Genomic DNA, 22,411 nt, shown 5'->3' with positions numbered 1-22,411 from the left:
ATTCAAATAGGAGGGCAAGGTTCAGATCGACTAAGGAAAATTCTGCAGCCCCCACAGAGATAATACAGTTTGGAAAGTTGACACATCACACTTGCCTCGTGAAAAAAAATATTTCATGTTTTCTACTGCTAGCTATTGAAAGAAAGAGTGCTACCCTCAATAAGAACAGATTCTGGGTTGGGTTTTAATGAATTTCTTTTTAAAATAAGGCAAATATAATGGTGGCACTTCATGTAATTTAGTGTTCAATTTTATGTACAATCAACCTTTCATTCCCTCTCCCCATTTTTCCAACTGTTTGGATTGCATCTCACAGAATCCATCTCTTTATAAAAGCTTGTACAACAGCAAAATAAAGCATTTTTATTCACTTCCCTGGCACTCCTTACAAAAATGTGCTCCAGAATTTTGGAAAGTATGGGAAGCTTTAGACAATAGCATAGGAAGAGAATTTGTTTATGGGGTTTTTTTAAACCATGTTTACCGTTTACTTCAAAACTATACTATATTAACAGTGTTTCCACAAGCTTCATAAAGGATTAAACATACAAGATTTTGGGCAATTATTCCTACTTTTTATAAAATATAAAATGCTGCTAAACATATTTCTATTAAGCATTATTTTATTAATTTCTACCCTACAGGGGCAGTGTTCACAGTACATCTTAGTATACAAATATCGAGGCCAGTATCATAATGGTGTGGACAAGCGAGAATAAAAACACCATTACATAAACAGAAATAGACCAGAAATAAAATTAATACAACTCTTGTCTACGGGGTCTTCATAATAGCTACAAAAGGTAGAATCTATAACCTTTAGGAGAGCCACTGCTGAAAAAACCTTTACTAAAGCAGAAAATGATCAAATTAGCGCTTGGACAATTTCTATTGTAGTAACGTCCATAAAAATTAATTGATGTAAACTAGAAGTCAGTTTCCTACTTTCAACTGATACTGAATTTTAGCATGACCAGGAAAACTGAAAGAGATAAAAACACAAAACACATTTTCCTGGGTTCCTTGCATTGTACGCACCCCACTAGACCTGCACAAATATCCATTGGATTGATGACCATTTTGTGAATAAAATGGTAATCTATCAACTCTGAAGAGGCTTGGAGTTTTCAAATTAACATATTCAACTGTAGAGACATAAGAAATGATAAGAGCTGGTGAAATCATAACCAGCACATATCGTATGTAACAAACAAAGATTCACAGTTTTTAAACTCTGAATGCTAAAATCACACTATTAATTAGATTTATGTAGTACATGTTATTCTGAGGTATAGCTCTTTGAGGTGCCTGCTCTTAATCCTGGAGACTTGGTTTGTCAGAGTGGTAAACCAGCACCAGAGAGACCAAGGTCCAAATTCAGCCTCAGGGCCAGAAGCTTTTCCTGGGTGGTTTTGGGCGTGTCCACCCCACCCTTATTGCAATCTACCTTATAGATTTGTTGGGGGGGGAAGGGAAGATAGAACACTACCCTGTTTCCCTGAAAATAAGACCTCCCTGGATAATAAGCCCAATCGTGCTTTTGAGCACATGCACTAAAATAAGCCCTCCCCTGAAAATAAGACCTCCCTGAAAATATTGCAACACAGCAGCTGCAACCATGAGTTGACCATGCTTGCCACCTCCTGCACCTCAAAAATAATAAGACCTCCCTGAAAATAAGGCTGAGCGCTTATTTCAAGAGTCAAAAAAAACACAATAATTATTTGAAAAAGTGCAAAACGCTATGAAATAAGGAGGGTTTTATGTACATTATCTAGTCAAAATCTAGTTACAAATATTAAGCTTGCTTAATATCTAATTCTTTGGAAAACAAGAAAAATTAATGCTAAAATGCACAACCTTTAAATACATTTGAAAAAGTAGGTATCTTTTTGGAACATAACACCTAAACTAGGAGTCAGCATATTGCCCCTAACAATCTGGATCCTCATTTTACCGACCTTGGAAGGATGGAAGGCTGAGGCAACCTTGAGGGGGTCAGAATCGAACTCCTGGCAGTCAGAAGAATTAGCATGCAATACTGCATTCTAACCACTGTGACAGCGCAGAAAATAATAATTAAAACCACATACTAGATACATATCTTTTTTCTAAAGAAAAAGCTCCATTAATTCAAGGTCATCTTTTTGAAATGATGTAACACTATGACGGAATATCAGCCAAACTATAGTTAATGAGCCTTGGTGGCACAGTGATTAGAGTGCAGTACTGCAGGCTGCTTCTACTGCCTGCCGGCTGCCTGCAATTTGACAGTTCAAATCTCAGCAGGCTCAAAGTTGACTCAGCCTTCCATCCTTCCGAGGTCGGTAAAATGAGGACCCAGGTTGTTGGTGGCAATATACTGACACTGTATATCGCTTAGAGAGGACTGTAAAGCAGTATATAATCTTAAGTGCTATTACTACTATCGTATCTGAAGCATCATATGGATCACTGAGACCTATGCAGCCTTTACACAGATGACTTATCAACAATAATGCCAAATCTAATCATCCAAACTTTAAACATCTGGCTGATTGTGCAGCGAACCATAATATGGATAATAAAAAATTACAATAAAATAAATTAAAAATGAACATTAAAAGTGTGGATAATCAATGTGGCAATACCAGAGGATAATAGAATAAAAGACAACAAATTGGAGAACAACATAAAATATCGAGATCCAAAAAATTGAAACATTATAACATAAACCAATTATGGTGATTCCAATGGCACACTGAGTCCAAAACAAAAATATCTTGGATGGCAGTTAGAAAACCTACACATTGACAAAATTTCCATCCATCAATAACAAAAGGCCACCTGCTTGATCCACACATATACGAAATGGACGGCAAGCAAATTTAATAAATAAATACTATGTCAATATATTACAACATCCTGCGTTCTTGGCAAGAACTCAGTGCTTGTGAAGGCCAACGCTAGTTAAAAACCTCACAGCTGTGATTTCACATTGTGTATATAATAATAATTTATGAAATCAGCATACAATCAAATAAATTATAATAAAACCAATAAAGATAAAAGATAGCAAGGGAGAGAGAGAGAGAAGTGAGGGGCTCTCTTTTCAAAAGGTTGAGAAGAGCCAGGGGTTGACAACCCGTGGCTCTGGAGCTGCATGTGGCAACCTGTGGCTCTGTCGCTGGTCGGTAAAAGGAAAAATGATGCTTCACTAGGAGACTCTATGGCAGGGGAACCGGACTTCTGGTTGGCAGAGGAAACAGGATGCAGAACTAGGAGGAGACTATATGGTGGGGGAACCAGACTTCCGGTTGGCTCCAGAATTGAATGGGGGGCGTCCACTAAGGACCTTTGTGGCTCTTTGAGTGTTTAAGTTGCCGACCCCTGAGCCAAACCATCCATAGTTTGTTAGGAGCAATAAAAACAACAGTTTCCAAACTAGCAAAGATTAAGTATGATAAGGCTCAGTTAGGACACTAAAGTATGATATAGGTCACGCCTTCTTTGAAAGATACAGAAGGGCAAAATATAAAAAAACCTGATCATAAAAGTCAAGCAACTTCTCCCCAGGGGAAAAACAAAACAGAAATCATTATTACTTGTTGGTTTGGAGAATCCAAGAGGTTTTATAAAATATCCAGTGGGAGCGGGCAACACTTCTTCGTGACTCAAAATTGCAATAAATTTGTTCAGCCACAATTAGTTATCTCTCAACACAACCTGCTAGCTTGCAACGTTTTCAGGAGAAACTGAATGAACTCAAAGTCCTTTGCCATAATTAGCCCCGCCATGAAAACAGAACTGCCATGGTCGCATAAGCAACATATTGCTGAACACACTTGAGAGGAAGGTGAGGAAAAAAATGCCAAGAAAGTCTGCAACTCCTGGAAGTGTCTTGCTGAGACAGACAGAATCAAAACATAGTCCTTCTGGCCTGGTAAGCAGGGAACTTCCTATGATGTAACAGATGTGAACTTAACGAGGAGTACTGGGATCTTAATGAGGAGTAACTGGGATCTTAAATGCCTCATTTTATTTAGCTACTGTATTTGTGGGATTTCTGATATCTGATCCCCAATGATGGGGCTGCTTCTTCTTACCCCACCCCCCAAGTGCCTATGAATCAGCTTTAACTCCTGGCAACTGCCTGGATAAGCCATGCAATTTCCTTGGCAACATTTTTGGAATTGATTTGCCATTGCCATCTTCCCAAAGTTGAGAGAGAATGAATGGCGTAAAGTAACCCAGTCTAACCTGCCTAAAGCTGAACTAGAACCCAAGATTTCCTGGTTTCCGGCATGAAGCCTTTACCTCCTACATGCCATTGTAACTAGTGGCGGCAGTGGGAGGCTCCGCCTACTGGCCCGGACGCACACGAGTGAACCAGTAATAAAATAAATTGCAACCCACCACTGATTGTAACAAACTGCTTTTGTTATCACTCCTTCCTCTTCACTATTTTCAATTTTAAAGTTCTCTGCATTCACCCACATAAACAAAATCAGAAAAAAACTTTGGTTGTTCAAAATTACTGGAGCAGATAGCTGCATTATGATGTATGTTACCAACAAGGGGTTTTGGGGACAGCCTATGGAAAAGAAATGATGAAGGAATAATCTGAAGGGGAAAAATGATCTTTGAACAGATACTTTGAAGAAATGACTTAGAAGCATAGATTTTTCTATAAAACATGTACTTCCAACCCAGAATACTAATTAAAAGACCATTCATTTGCATAGATCCTTTCATACAAAGTTTGTTTCTAATCCCATTTCTGCATAAATGCCCAATGAAATGTTTCAAAGCATCTAACCTTAATGGCTTGGTTGCAATGTAACATTTACATGCTTTTTTTTTTTAAAGCTTGACATTTAAATGTTGAATATATCTTTACACTTCATAGCATGTGGCCCATCAGACCAATAGACAATATCAAAGTGTTTTACCCATCTACGGAAAACAAAATGCAAACTACAGTTTGCTATCTAAAACAGCACACTACCACAAGAAAAATTTCCTGAAGTACAGTAAATCTTAACGTTGTATAATCAAGTATGTGGCGTTTACTTCATGTTTACTCTTCTTTGCAAAGAAAGCACTGAGAACAGCACAAAATATTGAGCGACAGCAAAAGCTGGCATGTCAGCCACAATGAGGAAGAAATGGCAGCCAAAACCTTGCCTTCATAAAACCTGACAAGCAAACCTTTGATGAAGTTGGCTAATGACAGTTTCCTTAAACGCATTTCTGAAATCCAATCTCCATGTCCTGGATTAAATGAAACACGGGGGATGAGGAACCCACAAAACAATTCCCAAAATGAAACGACACCTGCACCTTTCAAGGAATGTAACCAGAATCGAGATACTTACTCTGCATTAAATCCATTGACGTGCAAGATCCGCATTTGCTTGACAATTGTGCTTTTACCAGATTCACCAGCACCTAGAAAGCAAAAAACAAATCCATTTCAGAAAATAATAGAAGAAACCCAGGAGGATGTGTGCGGCTGTACTTGTTCAACAAGCAATATTCCCCCAAATCTGAACGATGCAATCCAAACTTGAAAACTGAAAGGGGCGGGGGGGGGGGAAGTAATTGCCACTGGAAACTGCAACTGTAACTAAAAATAAATGCCAAGTTAAAGTGAGAGTGAAAGAATGTTTCACTACCCATTTTTTCCCCCCAGGGTCTTTATTGAAACAGGCACAATGTAGAAGAACTCCAATACCTTAAGAGGGAAAAGGTAAGCCACCTAATGCTATTACCATTTCCAACCCATGTTAAGGAGCAAGACCAAATTGCTGCAGTCCATGCCGAGCAAAACACTTGCCAGCTTGGTCTAGAGATCCTTCGTGGCTTCTTCCACCTATGCCACAGACAGTCAAATGCACTGAATATCGAAGACACACATTTCCCTGGTTTTCCCTTCACTTCACTGTTGCGTAAAAGTTTCCTTTCGTGCTGTATCTCCCATCTGCCCTCAAAAAAAAAAAAAAAAACAACCACGGTCTCCCCATTGACTTCCCATATTCTGCATGACCTTAAGCTGCCTAGCCAGCCGATATCCTTGGTTGTGCTCCCTTATCCCTTCTCCCCCTCTTGAAACAAGCTTTCTCCAAATCTGCCCCCACTCAGCCAGCCCAGAGGATGGTTTCAGCCACAAAATCTGACGGCCATTAGTTTGCACTGTTTTTTACACAGGAGCACAAGACTTGCTTTACTAATGCAGACCCACAGATACCTCAATTCATTTTCTAAGATAGCTTCCCACCAGCCTGAGGGGGAATAAAGGATACACTGCTTAAAGAGGGCATTGCTCATGAAAGCACTGTAGTATCTGTGGTGCCAAGCTTTCTCTTAGCACTCACTAGCAGCACAATCCTCCATTTTGAGTCTCAGACACAAAACTAAATTTTAGCAGCTATATATCAAAGGCTATTTGGCTGCAGGAGGCTCCAATTTTGTCCTTCTCTTTCTCTGTCTTTATCTGCCCTGCCATTCTGGCCCCTGACTACCACAGCATACTGCTAATGTTTTCAGCCTTCTTCAAATCCAACCATTAAACGCAGTGAGACCAAAATATTAAATTTTCACTCCCTTTCCCTTTCATTTCCCATCAATACTGGTGAAAATCAAATTCCCCATTTCTCACAGCCAGACAAATAATTGTATCAAGTCTTTACCAGTCACAGAGTTGTAATATGTCTTTCCTACCAAGCAGTAAGAGAGCTGATCAAAAGCAAGGGTGTTTCCCACACCTTCCACCTAACTATATATAAGTCTTATAATACTAGACACTTACAAATTGAAACCAACCTCTACTGAAGCAATGGCACATTTAAATGAAAACATTAATTCCGACGTTGTTAATATTGATCTATAAAAGACCAAATTGAACAATTTTTTCTCAAATAAATAGAAGCCACAAAACATTTGTCATTAATATGTCAATTAAATATTTCTTCAGTTGAGAAACTACATTAAATATCCTAAAGTATATAAGGCCTTATAAATACGATTGGACAAAGCTTCCACCCCATTTAATTATTCTTAATATATTCATAATGTGCTGGAATACTTGAAATGACCTGCATTGGGCTGTTTTATAGCATTTATAATAGCAAAGGTTTCTTGCTGTTAACTGATTTGTGCAATCATAAAACTACTACTGTGTGTATGATGATACATTTAGGCCCAGCCAAACATAAAAGGAAGACATGTTCTAACTATGAAGAATCTGACATTTTCTCTCAGCACTTTACTGATCATTGGAATTTCAAAAACATATTAAATTGACTGCTATCCCAGCCTAAAACATATGTATATCAAAGTAAATCCAATGATTTAAAAATGTTTTAATATCTAGTATTATATGTATTCTTAAGATTGTAACCCTAGCAATAAGAGTTGTCTGTAATATGTATGTGTAAGGTCAACTATTTCATTCCAACTTAAGTTAAACAGGATCTCGACAAATCATTTATCATAGGAACCATTCTGTTATTCTTCAAATTGATTTTTAGTCCTCCTCCAAGTCAACAATGTAAAACTCACACACCTCATTTTTCTTATTTTCTTCCTCCCTAAAATCAGTCTATTCAGAAGGAATATTCTACTAGCAAGCACTATCATATTTAGATAAATACATGTTAGGAAACAGTACTATTCACTTTATTTTTATTCGGGACCTTCAGATAAAACTGTAGAAAGGGAAGGCCTGTGGGAAAATATATCCAAATAGGCCAGTCTGTGATATTGAAACTGACAAATGCTAAAACTCCAACTCTTTGAACAAAAAGACTTATACCCAGTCCAATTTTCAACAAAAGTATCAAAGAGAAGAATGCAACCCAATCCCAGTATTTAAAATTTAATCAAGTATTAGGTTTTTTTTTTAGCCCACTCCCTTTCCCAAAGAAATACCTGTATTTTTCTCTCTCCACCTGACCAATATACTGCAAAAAATTCAAGAGACTTCCTGCAAGGATTCAATGTGCCATCATCATCAGACAGCAGAGCGAGTCCTGATTCTCCTTATATCCTATGTTTCCACCTACTATATTTACTTCAGTTCCCACCAACGGCCTGTGGCATCAAGTACCTTGACGGAAGTGCCGAATATTCTGTTGCATCCCCAAAGCCAATCACGTCAATATCAATCAAAATATTTTCTTTACGTGAAAAGTGGCTTTTCCCTTCAACAGTTCACTTGGACAGTGAACAGCTGCCCAAATCATGACTTGAAAAGAGGGGCACCACTTCGCCCACCCTTATCACCCCGGCACAAGCAAATGACAAGCGAGACGGAAGCAGAAGGGCAGAGGTAGAATGAACCAATTTTTTTATTTTTTAACCAACTTTGGGGGCAAAAAAAAGGTCCCAAGCCAAAAAGACCAAGGGCTGTCAAAGGATGGGGGTCTCATGGGGGGGGGGGAGAGAAAAAGGAGTGTTATTAAAATAATGACATTATTATCATCATCATATGTCATCTGTGGAATTTTCTGGCAAGGAAATGACCAGGCCACCCCCTTCCACCTTAAGCCCACAAAAAGGGATAATTTTAAAAGAGGGGAGAAAGACCCCGCCCTGACCTCACCTGGAGATCTTCCTAGTCCCTTCCCTGACAGGGTCACCCCCTAAGGGGTTTAGTCCAAGCTGCAAGATGGGGAGACCATTAGGGAGGGCCAAGGCCTACTTCTTTCCGACCACCAACCCCAGCCCCTTCGCATCCCGCCCCCCCCCCCCCCGTTCCTCTTGGCATCTCGGTCGCTTCCTTACACCCGGGGATGTCAAGCCGGGGCCGCCAGCCTGGGAAAAGGGCAGAAAGCAAAACCCCTCCCGCCCTGTCCTCTTCCTGGCACAGGGCCCGCTTCATTGGAGGCGGCGGGCGAGACAGCCAAGCAGGGCCCCACCTCTGCTGCCCAGTCCCCGCCACCCAGCCCACCCGTCGTCGTCCCCCCCCGGGCCCCTAGGAGAAGGCGGGGGGGGGCTCTTCCCCTCTCTTCCCGCCCCCGACGCCCGCGCGCCTTACCCAGCAAGAGGAGCCTGTGCGTGGCCCTGTAGACCTGTTTGTCCTTCTGCAGCTGCTTCTCGATCTTCTTGTTGGCCTCTCGCTGCGCCTTTTCCTCGTTGCGCTGATCCTCAGTCTTGCTGTTCCCTAAACAGCCCATCTTGGGGGGGGCGGGTGAGTGCAATGGAGGGGGAGGGGGGGAAAGGGGGAAAGGAAGGGAAGCAGGAAGCGATCGGGGGTGGCGGGCGAGGCGGCGGCGAGTCTCCTTGCCCCCCGTTCAATATTATCCTTTCACGCACAGCTGTCGCTACCCAAAGACATGGAGAACCCGGAGCCTACAACGGGGTGGGGGCCGGGGAAAGGGGGGGGGGGAAGAGCGATGACTTTGCTACCGCTCAAGCCGGGCCTTCACCTCCTTCTCCCCTAACACCGCCGCCAGATCCGCTCGCAATGCAGATTTCCCCCCCAATTAAAAAAAAAAGCGCGCACACACAAACACAAAAAAAGGTGGGGGGGGAGGCAATATGGGAGGGGGGGCAGGGAACGTCGGGAGGTCGGCAGCCACCCGAAGGGGGAAGGATCACGGGTTAAAAATTGGCTTCCCTTTTCCTCCTCCCCCCCCCACCAAACCCCGCAGGGAGAGCCACCACCAAATCTGGGTGGGTTTTTTCTTTAAATATCTCCAGCTTCCACGCCACCTCCGCCGGTGGGGGTGGTGGGGAACAGAATAAAAGCCAAATTGTCTTTTTCTTCTTCTTCACTTTACATATAATCCTTCAGGATCGAGGCGACGGCGGCAGCAGCAGCAGCAAGCTCCAGAAAGCCGGAGGAGGGCAGGAGGGAGGGGGGGGAGACCCTCCCAACTCCGGGCACCGAAGCTCTAGCAACGTCCCTCTCTTCTTTGGCTGCCCCCTTTTCTCTCTTTTTTTTGGGAGGGGGGGCGCTAAAAATTGCCCCTTTTCTCTCTGTCTCCTCCTCCGCCTCGCGGCTCCCACTTCCAAGGCGCCTCTTGCAAAGTGGGTGAAGCGCCCGAAAAGGGTCACCGCTAACCTTTCCGCGGCGTCGGGCAAGGCAAAAGAAGGCGAGTCCCTTCTGCGTTCCGGGCTGGGCTGGATAGATTTTCCTCCTTCTCTCCAGCCTGCGGTGCGGCGGCGGCGGCGACCGTGCGTCTTCCTGCCCTTAATGGTGGTTTGTACAAATCCAAGGCCCTCTCCGCCTTTCTCCTTCTCCTCCTCCTCGCCCTTTTGCTTATTCACATTCGGCTTCCCGGCGGCTCGATCGGCTCTCGCCTCTCCGGCAAATGCGGGGAGACGAGGGGTAAAGGGGACGGGAGGGGGTAGGAGGAGGAGGAGGAAAGAGGCAGCAGAGAGGAAAACGCAGTGTGGATCTCCTCCCCCAAAACAAAAATAACTCTCCTATGGGGGAGCTTCCCTTCCGCGGCCCCCCCTTCCCCGCTCCCTATTTAATTTGCCTTCCTCTTCCCTGCATTTCCCCCGCCGAGGAGGGCGAGGGGGGGGGCGATTTTAATATTAAAAGCGAGCGAGGCAGGGGAGCGCGAGCGAGGCAGCGACGGGGTGGGGCAACCTCGGCTCAGAGTGAACCATGGGAACTCAATCATTCACATGATACCCAAACGTCAGGAGTTAACTGACTAGAGGCGCCCTCTTCAAACGCCCGCAGGGAAAGACGGAAGGGGGGGGGGCGGGCGGTGGCTGCACGTGTTGCGTTGCCCGCTCCTTCCTAGCTTCACCCAGGTGTATGTGTCTGTTAAGGTGAGGGGGGTTTATTAAGACAAGGAGGGGGGGACATCTCTTTTTCATTTCTTTCGGAAAACGCTTGCAGTTTCTCTTCCGAGCGTAACTTTCCTCAGACCGATGCAGGGCTGTGGGGGGGGGGGGGGGAGAGAGATAGGCTCGGGGCACAAAACTCATCCTCGTTCCTCTCTCTACCGCCCGCCCGCCCCGAAAATGGAGGGGCCCAGATGGACCCCACCCGAAGGAGAAATCCTGGGGCTTGTTGGAAAACCTCGAGGGGAATGAAGGAGAAGGCGGGGAAATGGGGAGAGCCAGGGAGCAAACGCCGCCGATTCCTGGCAATTAAGGCAGATGAGCAGTCCTTAAAAGGAGGGGACAAGGGGGGGGGGGGGTAGGGATCCTGGCTAGGAAGGGAAGACCTGCCCGTTCTGTAGCCCGACTGGAGGGGGGAGGCAGGGAGAGCCAAAAGCCTGGGAGGTAAGGGGTGGGGGAGATGCGCTAATTCTGGGGGAAGAGCAAAGATAGGCTCCATTTTACGCTTATTACGTTGCGATCGTGTCTGAATCGATCCAGTATAACTCTTATTCCAACCATATACCTGACCCTGTGGTTTCTTCCCCAACCCCCATCACTAACCTTAGACTGTCTACCGTCGACCTCACCCCATTCCTAAGAGGTCTTTAAGGGGAGTGCATAAGCGCACCAGCGTGCCTACCTTCCCTGTCCTAATATTCCCTTGCATTCGTATTCATTTCATGTATTCATAATCATGTCTATACTTTATATCTAATTCATGCTTGACAAATTATATATATATATGTGTGTGTGTGTGTGTACGTATGTATGTACGTATGTATGTATGTGTGTGTGTATATATATATATATATATATATATATATATATATATATATATATATATATATATATATATATATATATCTTCTATCTGCATTAAACCCAAGGAGAATAAACCTGTTCCTTTGCAGTCCTTCGAGACTAAGCAGCGTCTGAATTGTGTTAATTTAATTACCTGCCTTCATGTTGGATACACAGGATCTTTCTTCCTGTTTGCAAGTATTGTGTTAGATTTATATTCTGCCTGTCCTCCCAACAATTCAAGGCAAGGTTTTATGATATTTTTTTACCGATCAATCAATTTATAGGCGGCTTCAATCACAACTGCAAATCTATGCGTTTAAGGAATATTGATAATTAGGATTAAGACAAGAAGAGTCAGAAAAATAAAATAGCTAGAATCCATAATACAGGAATTAAAAAAAACAAACACCTGCTACAAAAGTGTAAATGGAAAGTCGGGTCATAAACCATCCTGCTCCTGGATGCACCAAAAAAAAAAAAAAAAAAAAAAAAGCCAAATCTGCAAAATATTTGAAAACAGGTGATGGTTAAGTTATGGTTTGTTGAATGAACTCTGGTTAAGACAGCCTACTAAACCCAACTGAACAAACTACTTTAGAATTTAGTTCAGGCATGATCCTAGTTATATTAAAATCAGTCACACTGCTTTTTGTTCAAAAATATTTCATATTTTAAAAAGCTGTTTTCCTCATATTGTTAAACCACTGGGAACAGAAAATCCTTGGTGATCAATTAGGTTTGGAAATATCTCAGTAGAATCAAACTGTTTTGCTGTCTATGCTTTGCTTCAAGCAGATTAAGGCCTCTTCTGATACTGTTTTATAGCTTATCTAACTTTTGCCTCAATTCAAAACCCTTTTTTCTTCCCAGATTCTCATATCCAGACCCATTCAATACCGAGTTAAGGTCAAGTACAATTGAGCTTAATCCCAGGTGAATAAAAAAAATTACATTAAAAAAAAGTTAGGTCAACAATTAGAATTAGTTTTAAAAATTCAGTTCAAGTCGTGGATAATGGAATTTATATTAGACAAGAGAAGCATAAAGTCAGATGATCACAAACCCAACTTGTTCTCAGTTTATGAGACTATTTCAAAAGCAACTACAGGTAATCCTTGACCACAATTGAGCCCAAAATTTCTGTTGCTAAGTGAGACATTTTAAAGTGAATTTTACCCTATTCCATGACTTCTTGCCACAGTTGTTAAGTGAATCATTGTTAGTAACACGGTTGCAAAGTGAATCGGGCTTCCCCATTTTTTGCTTGTCAGAAGGTTACAAAAGGTGGTCCTTTGACCCTGGGACACTGCAGCAATCACAAATATGAGTCAGTTGCCGAGTGTCTGAATTTTATGATCATGGGGATGCTACAATGATCATGTGTGAAAAATGGTCATAAGTCACTTTTCAGGGCCATTGTAACTTTGGTCACTAAATGAACTCTGATAAGTCGAGGACTACCTGTACATATATCCCAGGCTGCAAAGGTGATAAAAAGGGCAGCCAAAATTAATTGAAGGGAAAATAAAACCAGAAGAGTATGATATAACTTTCATTCTGTGATGCAAGACTCCTGTATTTTAGCAGCAATGGTCAGATTTGGGGTTTTGCGAAAAATGTTAGAAATGCTGCTACAAAATGGCTCTCGTGGGGAAAATGTCAATTTAAAAAATGGCTGTTGTGAGCAGTGCAAAATATCAGGTTTAAAATAATGAAATATATGACTATTGATAGTAAGAGCTTTAAAATATTATGGAGTAAACTTTTTGTTATTTTTTATAATTCATTTTAGTTACCAAGCAAAGAATTGAATCCTTTCTGAATTGCATATATATTTCCCTATTAGATATAGAACCCTAGAAAGAAGATTGTTGAATTCATTGGAAACAGTAGCCATAGTGTTATTAAAACTGTAAGTGAATTACCAAGGAAGTCCAATATAATCACATTTGACCTAAAATGTAACCAAATTTGGATATACTAGTCTCTTAGAAAATAAAGGAATGGATCTTATTTTCTTAGATGATAAAGGAATTCCTTAAATGATAAAGAAATGGACCTTAAATGGGGGGGGGGAGCATACGTACACATGGTATATGGTAGAGATGGAAAATTGTTAATGATGTTAAAATAATACTAATCTATCAATCAGAGCTGGAAACCACAAAGAAGAATAACTTTGAAGAGTTAAAAAATATACAAACAATCTTAAGTTATTTATGTCACTTTTCAGATAATGTAGAATGACTTTTTTCTGCCTGGAGTAGCATTTTGAAAAATAGAGCTTGAGGAACCGAAGCAAATCATGGTGAAAATCATGGTGATAAAAGTTTTTAGAACTTCTTGGAAAACTGAAAGTAAATCAGAGTCCAGATGGTTGCCACCCAAGATTTCTGAGCAGAAATACTTCTCCAAGATCGGCCTCTGCATTAGAAGACTAGAAAGGAATCTGGTGCTTCTAAAAAACTGCCCTGGCTAGCTTAAAAACCTGTTCTGAGCAATTATTGAAGATAAAATAAACATTCTTGCTGAAGAATGAGTATGGCTTCCTCCAAGTGACATCTTCGTTCACTGATGATATATACATGATATATATTTAGAATGTCTATATACCAGTGGATAAAGATGAAATGGCAGGTATGTTTTGTTTTGACAGTCACACTAAAAACAAACTTTTAGCAGTCATGAGGTGAGAAAGGAATGCACATTACAGATTGGTAGACCTGATTAAAGACTAGGAAGGAAAGAATAGAAATAGGGATATTAAGAGAGGGGCCTCCATCTTTTGAGGACATGTTTTGGGAACAGCGCTGGAGTTGGAATGAAATATATGATAGCCCAATTTATTGATCACATCAGATTACTGAAACAACCATAATTTATGATGTACCATGTCAGATATAATGCCGAAATAGAAACCATTGTTTTCTATAAAACATAGCAAGTTAGGTCACATATATTTAGGGGAATCATGTTGCTGTAGAATAAATGTTATATCCTATAAAATGTTAAAAGCTCCTTAAGATTTAAATGCAGGGAACTAGTTTGAATACTGGTATGGGAAGATGTATTTGCAGAAAAGGAAACTTGGCAAAGTACACTTTGAAATATATACTGACAACTGATTCATTGTTAGGAAAATGGTTGCTGTATAACATGTGATGGCATTGAATACTGGGCTAGCTGTCAGATCCGAATTAACTTTCTGTTGAAATTATCATGACAGATTTTGCACCTGCCCCAGGTGCAGAACAAAAAACCTGCTCCAGTAATTCTCCATGCTTGAATTTTCTGATGTTGAATAAAGGCGCATAATTAAACAGTACAAAATTTCAGAAGATATTTTAACACGGATGTGGATACACCCTTTGTACATGAGGTTACAATCATGGTGATATTTTTCTGAAATCCAATTGATACTCAGAAAACTGCAGGGCCATACAGATAGTCCTCGACTTACAACAGTTCATTTAGTGACCATTCAAAGTTATAACAGCACTGAAAAAAGTTCCTTATGACTATTTTTCACACAACTGTTGCAGGATCAAAATTCAGAAGCTTGGCTATTGACTCATATTTAGGAAGGTTGCGACCTTCTGACAAGCAAAGTCAATGGGAAAGTCAGATTCACTTAACCACCATGTTACTAACTTAACAACTGCAGTGATTCACTTAATGAATTGTGGCAAGAAAGGTAGTAAAATGGGGCAAAACTCAACAAATGTCTCACTTAGCAATAGAAATTTTGAACTGAATTGTGGTCATAAGTTGGGGACTACCTGCACTGCTGTGTTTACACCCTCAGCCTAATATATGCCTTGTAAACAGAAGAAATAAATGGTGCCAGAAGATCCATGTATATATATTTTCTGTCTACAGACGAGCATAGAGACTTGTTCTGATCTGGTATTTTTAAAATCAATTTGGAAAAATGAGATTTTGGATAATTCTGTCTCTACCATTCTACCTTTACAGAATTATCCATTTTTTAATCAGTTTCTCCAGCCAATATTTGAGGGCCATCTTAATTCCTTCCAAGCACTTTCCATCTCTTCTTCTCTCATTTTAAAGTTTTTTTTTAATTTTTATTTTTACAAACATTTCAATGCATGAAAAGTGGCACCTGGGTGTCATACGTTCTAATACAAATAAAACTAATAGCATTAGTCATAGTTATTATTTTCAACAAACACATATTTCTAATAGTAATACAATTTATATAAAGTTACAATATGTCTTTATTCGATTATTATTGCTTTTATTTTATTATATAAAAGTGTATACACTAATATTCCCCTTTTCTCTTATTTCTATCTCTTATTCTAACTTTTAAACTTGTCACCCTTTGTTAAAAAACATTTTCTTTCTATCTGACCTAACTTCTAATCATGTCACCTACCCAAAAAAATTAGAAAGTATTATTCTCAATTTCAACGTGCCAATTTCCCACAAATCAGTAGATTTGCTGACTGTACCAGATAGATTCTGATGGTGTTGCCATTTTGAAACTACAAGAGCTAGTATTTGTATTTTTAATGTTTTAAATTGGGCTCCTGATTGGATGGCCTTATTATCCTTAATTATTCATGCATGAAGTTGTGGGGGAGAGGGGTTAAAAAAAAACTACAGAGAAAAAAGCTGTTCAAGTCAAGGAGGGATGTGAGTGGAGTGGGGACACATACACAGACATATTTTTGGAAGGAAAACAGATTTGGACACATTAAGCATTCCATGAAAAAATCAACCTCTTTTAGGAGCATATCCAATGAGTCTAAAAAAAGACTTATTCAGCAATACCAAATTACACGTTGTACCAGAATATAGGTAAGTTCTTGACTTATAACCACAATCAGGACTCTTGCTAAGCAAGGCAGTTAAGTGAATTTATACCTTTTTAATGAATCACTATAGTTGTTAAGTGAATCCTGTGGTCCATTAAATGAAACCATCTTCCCCCATTCATTTTGCTTGCTGGAAGCCAGCGAGGCTGGAAATGGCAATCATGTCCCCACCCCAGATGCTGCAATGCTTGTAAATACCTGCCACTTGTCAAGCGGTTGAATTTTGATCATGTGACCATGGAGATGCTGCAATGGCTATAAATGCAAGGACCAGTTGTAAGTCATGTAAGCCAATGATACAATAGCATCATTGTAACTTTGAATGGTTGTAAGCTAGTCCACCATTTAATGAAAATGAAAAAAAGTATCAGTTTATATGCATGAACAATAAAACAATATTTTAACCCCAAAGGATCAAGGCATTCTGATTATTTTCTGATTTTAAGCATCAGTGTATGGGTGCAGTTTCTTAAAAGTAAATCCCTCGTGTAAGGCTGTGGGTAGAAAGAGGCTGAAAGTTGGGTTAAGTCTTCTTTCTGGATTATCTTAATTTAAAGATTTATTCTGACTTGACAAGCATGAATTTTTAAAAAATGGTCCTACAGGGGTTCAACCTCTATCATTGTTTTTAGTCTCCTGTATAATAATATTTTTTTCCTTCCCTAACCTCATTTGCTCAAAGTTAGCTAAGAAATCAGACATCTAGCTTGTTGAAACACACATATTAAAATTTACTCCATATAAATAGAGGAGCATTAGTTAGAGAAAAACAATGCAACTATTTTTATATTGGGAACTGCTTTTTGTCAAAATAAAACAGGTCCAGTGAGTTATGGTGATATATCCCAGATGAGGACCTGTCACTATGTCTAGCTTTGGAGTTAGCAAAATAGATGCTAAAATGTTATTTTAGGAACAGCTCTCCCTCATCTTTTTTTAGGATAACATTAACTAGAATATATATGTGTGCCAGAATTTGACAGAGCTCATATTAGATTATGTATATGTATGCTGGCATCTGTATGTGAATGCTCAATGAGCCAAGATTAATTTTGCCAGTTTCTAAAAAGTGAAGAGATGCACAACTGAAATTTGACAGTCATTTAAATGAGGCTCAGTACATTCACCACTGTGCTTCTGAAAATAAGAGACACAGAATTAATCTGGGCCATTCAATGCCAATCAAATTTGGGGGGGGGGGGGGCTGACAGCAATATAATCCATTTTGTGTCAACATTGAAAGAGTAAAGATGCAAATCTTTCAAAGAAAAAATGTATTAGTCCATAGTATATAACCAGATCAGTGGTGAAATTCAATTTTTTTTACTACCAGTTCTGTGGACGTGGTAGAGGAAGGATACTGAAAAATCCCCATTCCCTTCCCACTCCTGGGGGAAGGATATTGCAAAATCTCCATTTCCTCCCCACTCTGGGGTCAGCCAGAAATGGTATTTGCTGGTTCTCTGAACTACACAAAATTTCTGCCATCGGTTCCCCAGAACCTGTGAGAACCTGCTGAATTTCACCCTTGAACCAGGTATATTACTTTGCAGGTATAATAAAAGTAGGCAAGATAATTAATAACTGGGCAACATTCTTTAGCCACAGTTTTACCAAAGCGGCCACAATAATGTGTCAGATGTAAGCCACGGACCATGGGGATGTGGATGGGTGGGGGATACAGTACTCCAAAGAAGAAAATTCTTTCGGTGGTGTTCTAACCTTCTAGCCAAACTTCAGTCTGGTCTTGACCCAGAGGTATATGAGGAAGAATTAAGAACCCATGATGGTCAACATAACTGGAGAATCTGTTATCCCAGAGTAGCAGCCCTTTGACCAGCTGAAAATTATGAATGGAAACACCTTGTGAGATTCCAAAAGAGCAAGACAAGGTTCTCTGCTATCTCCAATTTGGTTCATTTTAGTTCTTAAAGTACAAAATAGAGACAAGATGAGAGAAATTAAGGGAGTTAGGAGTGAAAAAGAAACTTGAGAGCATTTGTGAATGATTGGTATTAGCTTTAGAAATCCATTAGAGGCATTAATGGGCAAAGATACTTTGGCATGTGAGGTTTTAAGATTAATAATTGCAAGACAAAAATATTAAACTGGGAAATTAAATAGAACTTCTGGAGTAAACTGGCTTTAAGATTGAGAAAAAAGTAAAACACTTGGGAATTACTATGACAAATATGAATTGCATGTTCTTTCAAAATATGTTGAGTCATGGAATGAAATTAAGATGGAAGAAATTAAAATGGTCATCCCTAGGCAATCAACATCTATAATAAAATTATTCCCCCCTCCCAAGAATCATGCTTTTGTTCTTTACAATACCTATTTTGACCATTGATACCCCTTTTATACAACGGCAAAAAGATTTATCTAAATTGATATGGCAAGGTAAAACTTCATGAGTTAAATACAGAGTGTTACAAGATGCCAGAAACAATTTGAAATTGTACTTTGCTGCTTGTTGTTTGGTCTGGATGAAAGAATGGATCTCACTGAGTAAAAGAGACTTTTAGAGTTAGAGGATCACAGCCTGAAGTTTTGATGGCATGGGTATTTATGGTACGATGAAACTAAACTTAAAGTGGATTTTAAAAAATGTATTAGACATGTCATATTAATACGGAATGCAGGTAGTCCTCAACTTATGATTTGTAGTTTAACGATCACTTGAAGTTACAACAGATTTAAACTTTATGACTCATCCTTGAAGTTGCAACAGCTGCCCCCCCATCACATGATCACATTTCAGGTGCTTGATATCTGGCTCACTTTTACAAATGGATTATAGTGTTCCATGATCACATGACCATGATCTGTGATTTACTTTTTTGCTGCTTTCCGGCAGAAAAAGGCAAAAAGTGCCCTTTAGTTATTCTGAGTTCTATAACAACCATGTGGTTCATTTAAAAACCATGTAATTCACTTAACAACCAGTGATTCACTTTATGGTGGTTTAAGATTGACTGGTCATGTGGTGTCTCAACTCACAACTACAACTTATGACCAAAGTTCTGAATGGTCATAAGCCAATAGCCATAGCCCTTAGACTTATATACCACTTCAGAGTGCTTTACAGCCCTCTCTAGGCGGTTTACAGAGTCAGCATATTGCCCCTAACAATCTGGGTCCCCATTTTACCAAGAAGAATGGAAGGCTGAGCCAACCTTGAGCCGGTCAGAATCGAACTCCTGGCAGTGGAAGGCAGAGTTAGCCTGCAATACTGCATTCTAACCACTGCGCCACCAGGGTACAGGTAGTCAAGGATTACCTTTAGAAATAAACCCAGGCTGTAGTACCTTTGTGGATCTCAGCTAAAGAAGCATATCATGGAAGCAAAACTACAGATAAGGACAAATGGTTGATGTATCAGGAATTATTGGAAAACCATCAAGGGGAATTTAAAATTAAACCAAGAGACAATTAATAGTAGAAGTTTATCTTTGTCAGTGGTTTTCCCATTTACAGTTATCAGATTCAAAATGGACAAAAATATGATATATAGCAAAGTTAAGGCAGAATTAGAAGTATAGTTCCGCATTGATACTAAACATGTAATCATTAAATGTATAAACTTTTCTTCAAGTCACAAAGAGAGGAACAAAAGATTAAACAATATATGACAAAATGGGTTAAGAATTTTGGTTATAATATAAAGATGGCCCAGTGGGAAAATATGTGGTGAAAAACTTTGAATTTACCTTGTGTCTTAAAAGAGAATTGTTATAAAATGATGCTTCATTGATATATATGATCCCAGAGAAATTATCTAGTATGTATAAAGAAACTTCAAATATATGGTATGTTGCAAATATGAACCACATGAAGGCATATTTTATCATGCTTGGTGTCAAGACATGTAAATAAACCTAAAACAGGTCTACATTTATTGATGACTGAAAACCTATGGAGTGTTTGCATAAAAATGAAAAAAATGAACATGATTTACAACTTTGATGATTAGTCAGGATAGATTATAGAATAATTTTATGATATCAATTTAGAGAAATAAGTTATACCTGTACGGTAGTCATAACTCTTGTGAAAAATAATGGAAGCCCCTTCTCTACCTTTTTTTTTCTTTCTTGTATTTTTCTTCAACCTTTTTCCTTTCACTTTTTTCTTATATTAGCTTGTTTCAGTCTTTATCCTTGTTTAAAAGTTTCAGTAAAACTTATATCGAAAAAATTAACAGGAAGAATGTCTTTCTTACGCCAAACTAGGTTCCATATATGGTCATTGGGATTGGGGCAAGCTAATAATAGCATAAATAAGTAAATAAAAAAGGACTCTTTTGTCGTGACCTTCAATATTTACTCTTTAGTCCAGGGGTGTCCAACCTTGGCAACTTTAAGACCAGTGGACTTCAACTCCCAGAATTCCCTAGCCAGCCATGGTCTTAAAATAAAACAGGTCTTAAAAGTTGCCAAGATTTAGTCTGCTTTAGTCCCTGTAATTAAAGAGATATCAAACAAGGCAAGAATCTTTATTTCCTCCTGGATGTACGTAACAACACCTATTGCATTTTCACCCACAACAACCTTGTGGGGTAGATTGGGGACAAGGTCAATTTTTATTACTATATTTTGACATATACAGAGAGTGAAAGCAAATTTTCCCAATGATTTAAAAAAAAAAACCCACAAAAAGACGGTGCAGTAGAGGTGCTGTGATTTCTACCAACTTGAAAATCCCACGGTTCTTATTTATTTACTTTAAAAAAAATATTCTGTCTGAAAATAGCTAATGAAAATATATAAATTCCATAAAGCTTGTATGAAAAAGAAGTTCAAAACATGTAGCATGCAAATTTCCTGGCAAATACAGCATACACACGGACACAGAGATTTAGTAGGAATATGTGCACAAGCATAGACATATATCATATCCCGGTGTGCTCACTAGTAAGATCTTTATGATTTACCTTTCAGTATCACTATGATTTTTGTTTAATCTGTCGGGTATTTCAAATTAAATCTTATTATGAACTTTCCTCTAACTACTGCTGGGCTGGTTAGAGAGGACTGCACTTTTTAATCCCTTTGTGGGTTACTATGTTTGATAATGCTTACCTTGTGTTTTTGAAGGACTGTTTTCATTATTTCAGTCCACACAGATGCTAGACTCCCAAGGAGACTCTTCAACTTTCTGCCAGTTGAAACCAGTGTTTGGCCAAAGGCTCTTCTCCCCAAATAGCAAAATTCAGCATTTAAATTTGCAGGCATAGAACCCAAGTTCCAACTACTAATCAAATTCTGAAGAACTTAATTTTCCCAATTATTTTCAATAGCTTATATGAACCCAATCCTGGCATATCTAACAGTGATAATATGGGAGAAGCAATAGGTAACTTGGAACCTTTCTGATATTTAAGAGCACAACCCTCCTTAATTCTAGCCAACATCAAGCTGAAATACAATTTGGTTTTATTTAGGCTTAATACATTTTGCTCCAGCCATTTGGTAGATCATGTCTTAATTCAATGTAGGAACCCAGCTAGCTATAAGGTAAATATAGTATTAGTATTATTTGCAATTTAATTTGCTTAGATTTTTGGTTAGTTTTACATCTGTTCTACCATTTAGAATTAGGTGCTGTTTTCAAAATAAGAAAGAATATATGAACTATTTTAGGCCAGGTCCAATTATACCTAAACTGGCAAGACAGACCTTGTTTCATTTTGTTCCCAATAAGTATGAACTGCAGTTTAGCATAATTTTTTAAAAGTATACACACACGCTACTAAACTGTCAATTAAGTGAGCTAAAAGACCACACAATTAATTCCCCAGTCCTACTTTAAGGTGAAGGAAGCATGCTGAACAACAACCTATGTGTGAACCCAGCTTAAACATAACTATTTTAGAGGAAGGGGCAGATTTTCTCCAAATAATATAGATGAGTTAAATGCTGAATTCCTTCCTTAAC

The 22,411-nt window shown here is 39.3% G+C and overlaps 1 protein-coding gene across 1 annotated transcript in view; it reads right to left on the bottom strand.

Moving 5' to 3' along the window:
• GNAS (GNAS complex locus) overlaps positions 1-10,603 on the bottom strand; it is a 122,773-nt gene extending 112,170 nt beyond the window's left edge. The window contains exons 1-2 of the mRNA XM_032217914.1: positions 9,020-10,603; positions 5,358-5,430 (exon numbers count right to left, since the gene is read on the bottom strand). Coding sequence (XP_032073805.1) covers positions 5,358-5,430; positions 9,020-9,158 — 212 coding nt within the window. The 5' untranslated portion in view covers positions 9,159-10,603. The remainder of the gene's footprint in view (positions 1-5,357; positions 5,431-9,019) is intronic.
• Between the last annotated feature and the right edge of the window lie 11,808 nt (positions 10,604-22,411).

Source organism: Thamnophis elegans, chromosome 5 (assembly GCF_009769535.1).
Source record: "Thamnophis elegans isolate rThaEle1 chromosome 5, rThaEle1.pri, whole genome shotgun sequence".
Lineage (NCBI taxonomy): Eukaryota > Metazoa > Chordata > Lepidosauria > Squamata > Colubridae > Thamnophis > Thamnophis elegans.
The sequence above is the reverse complement of the archived record's forward strand: the minus strand, read 5'-3'. Positions and strand labels throughout refer to the sequence as shown.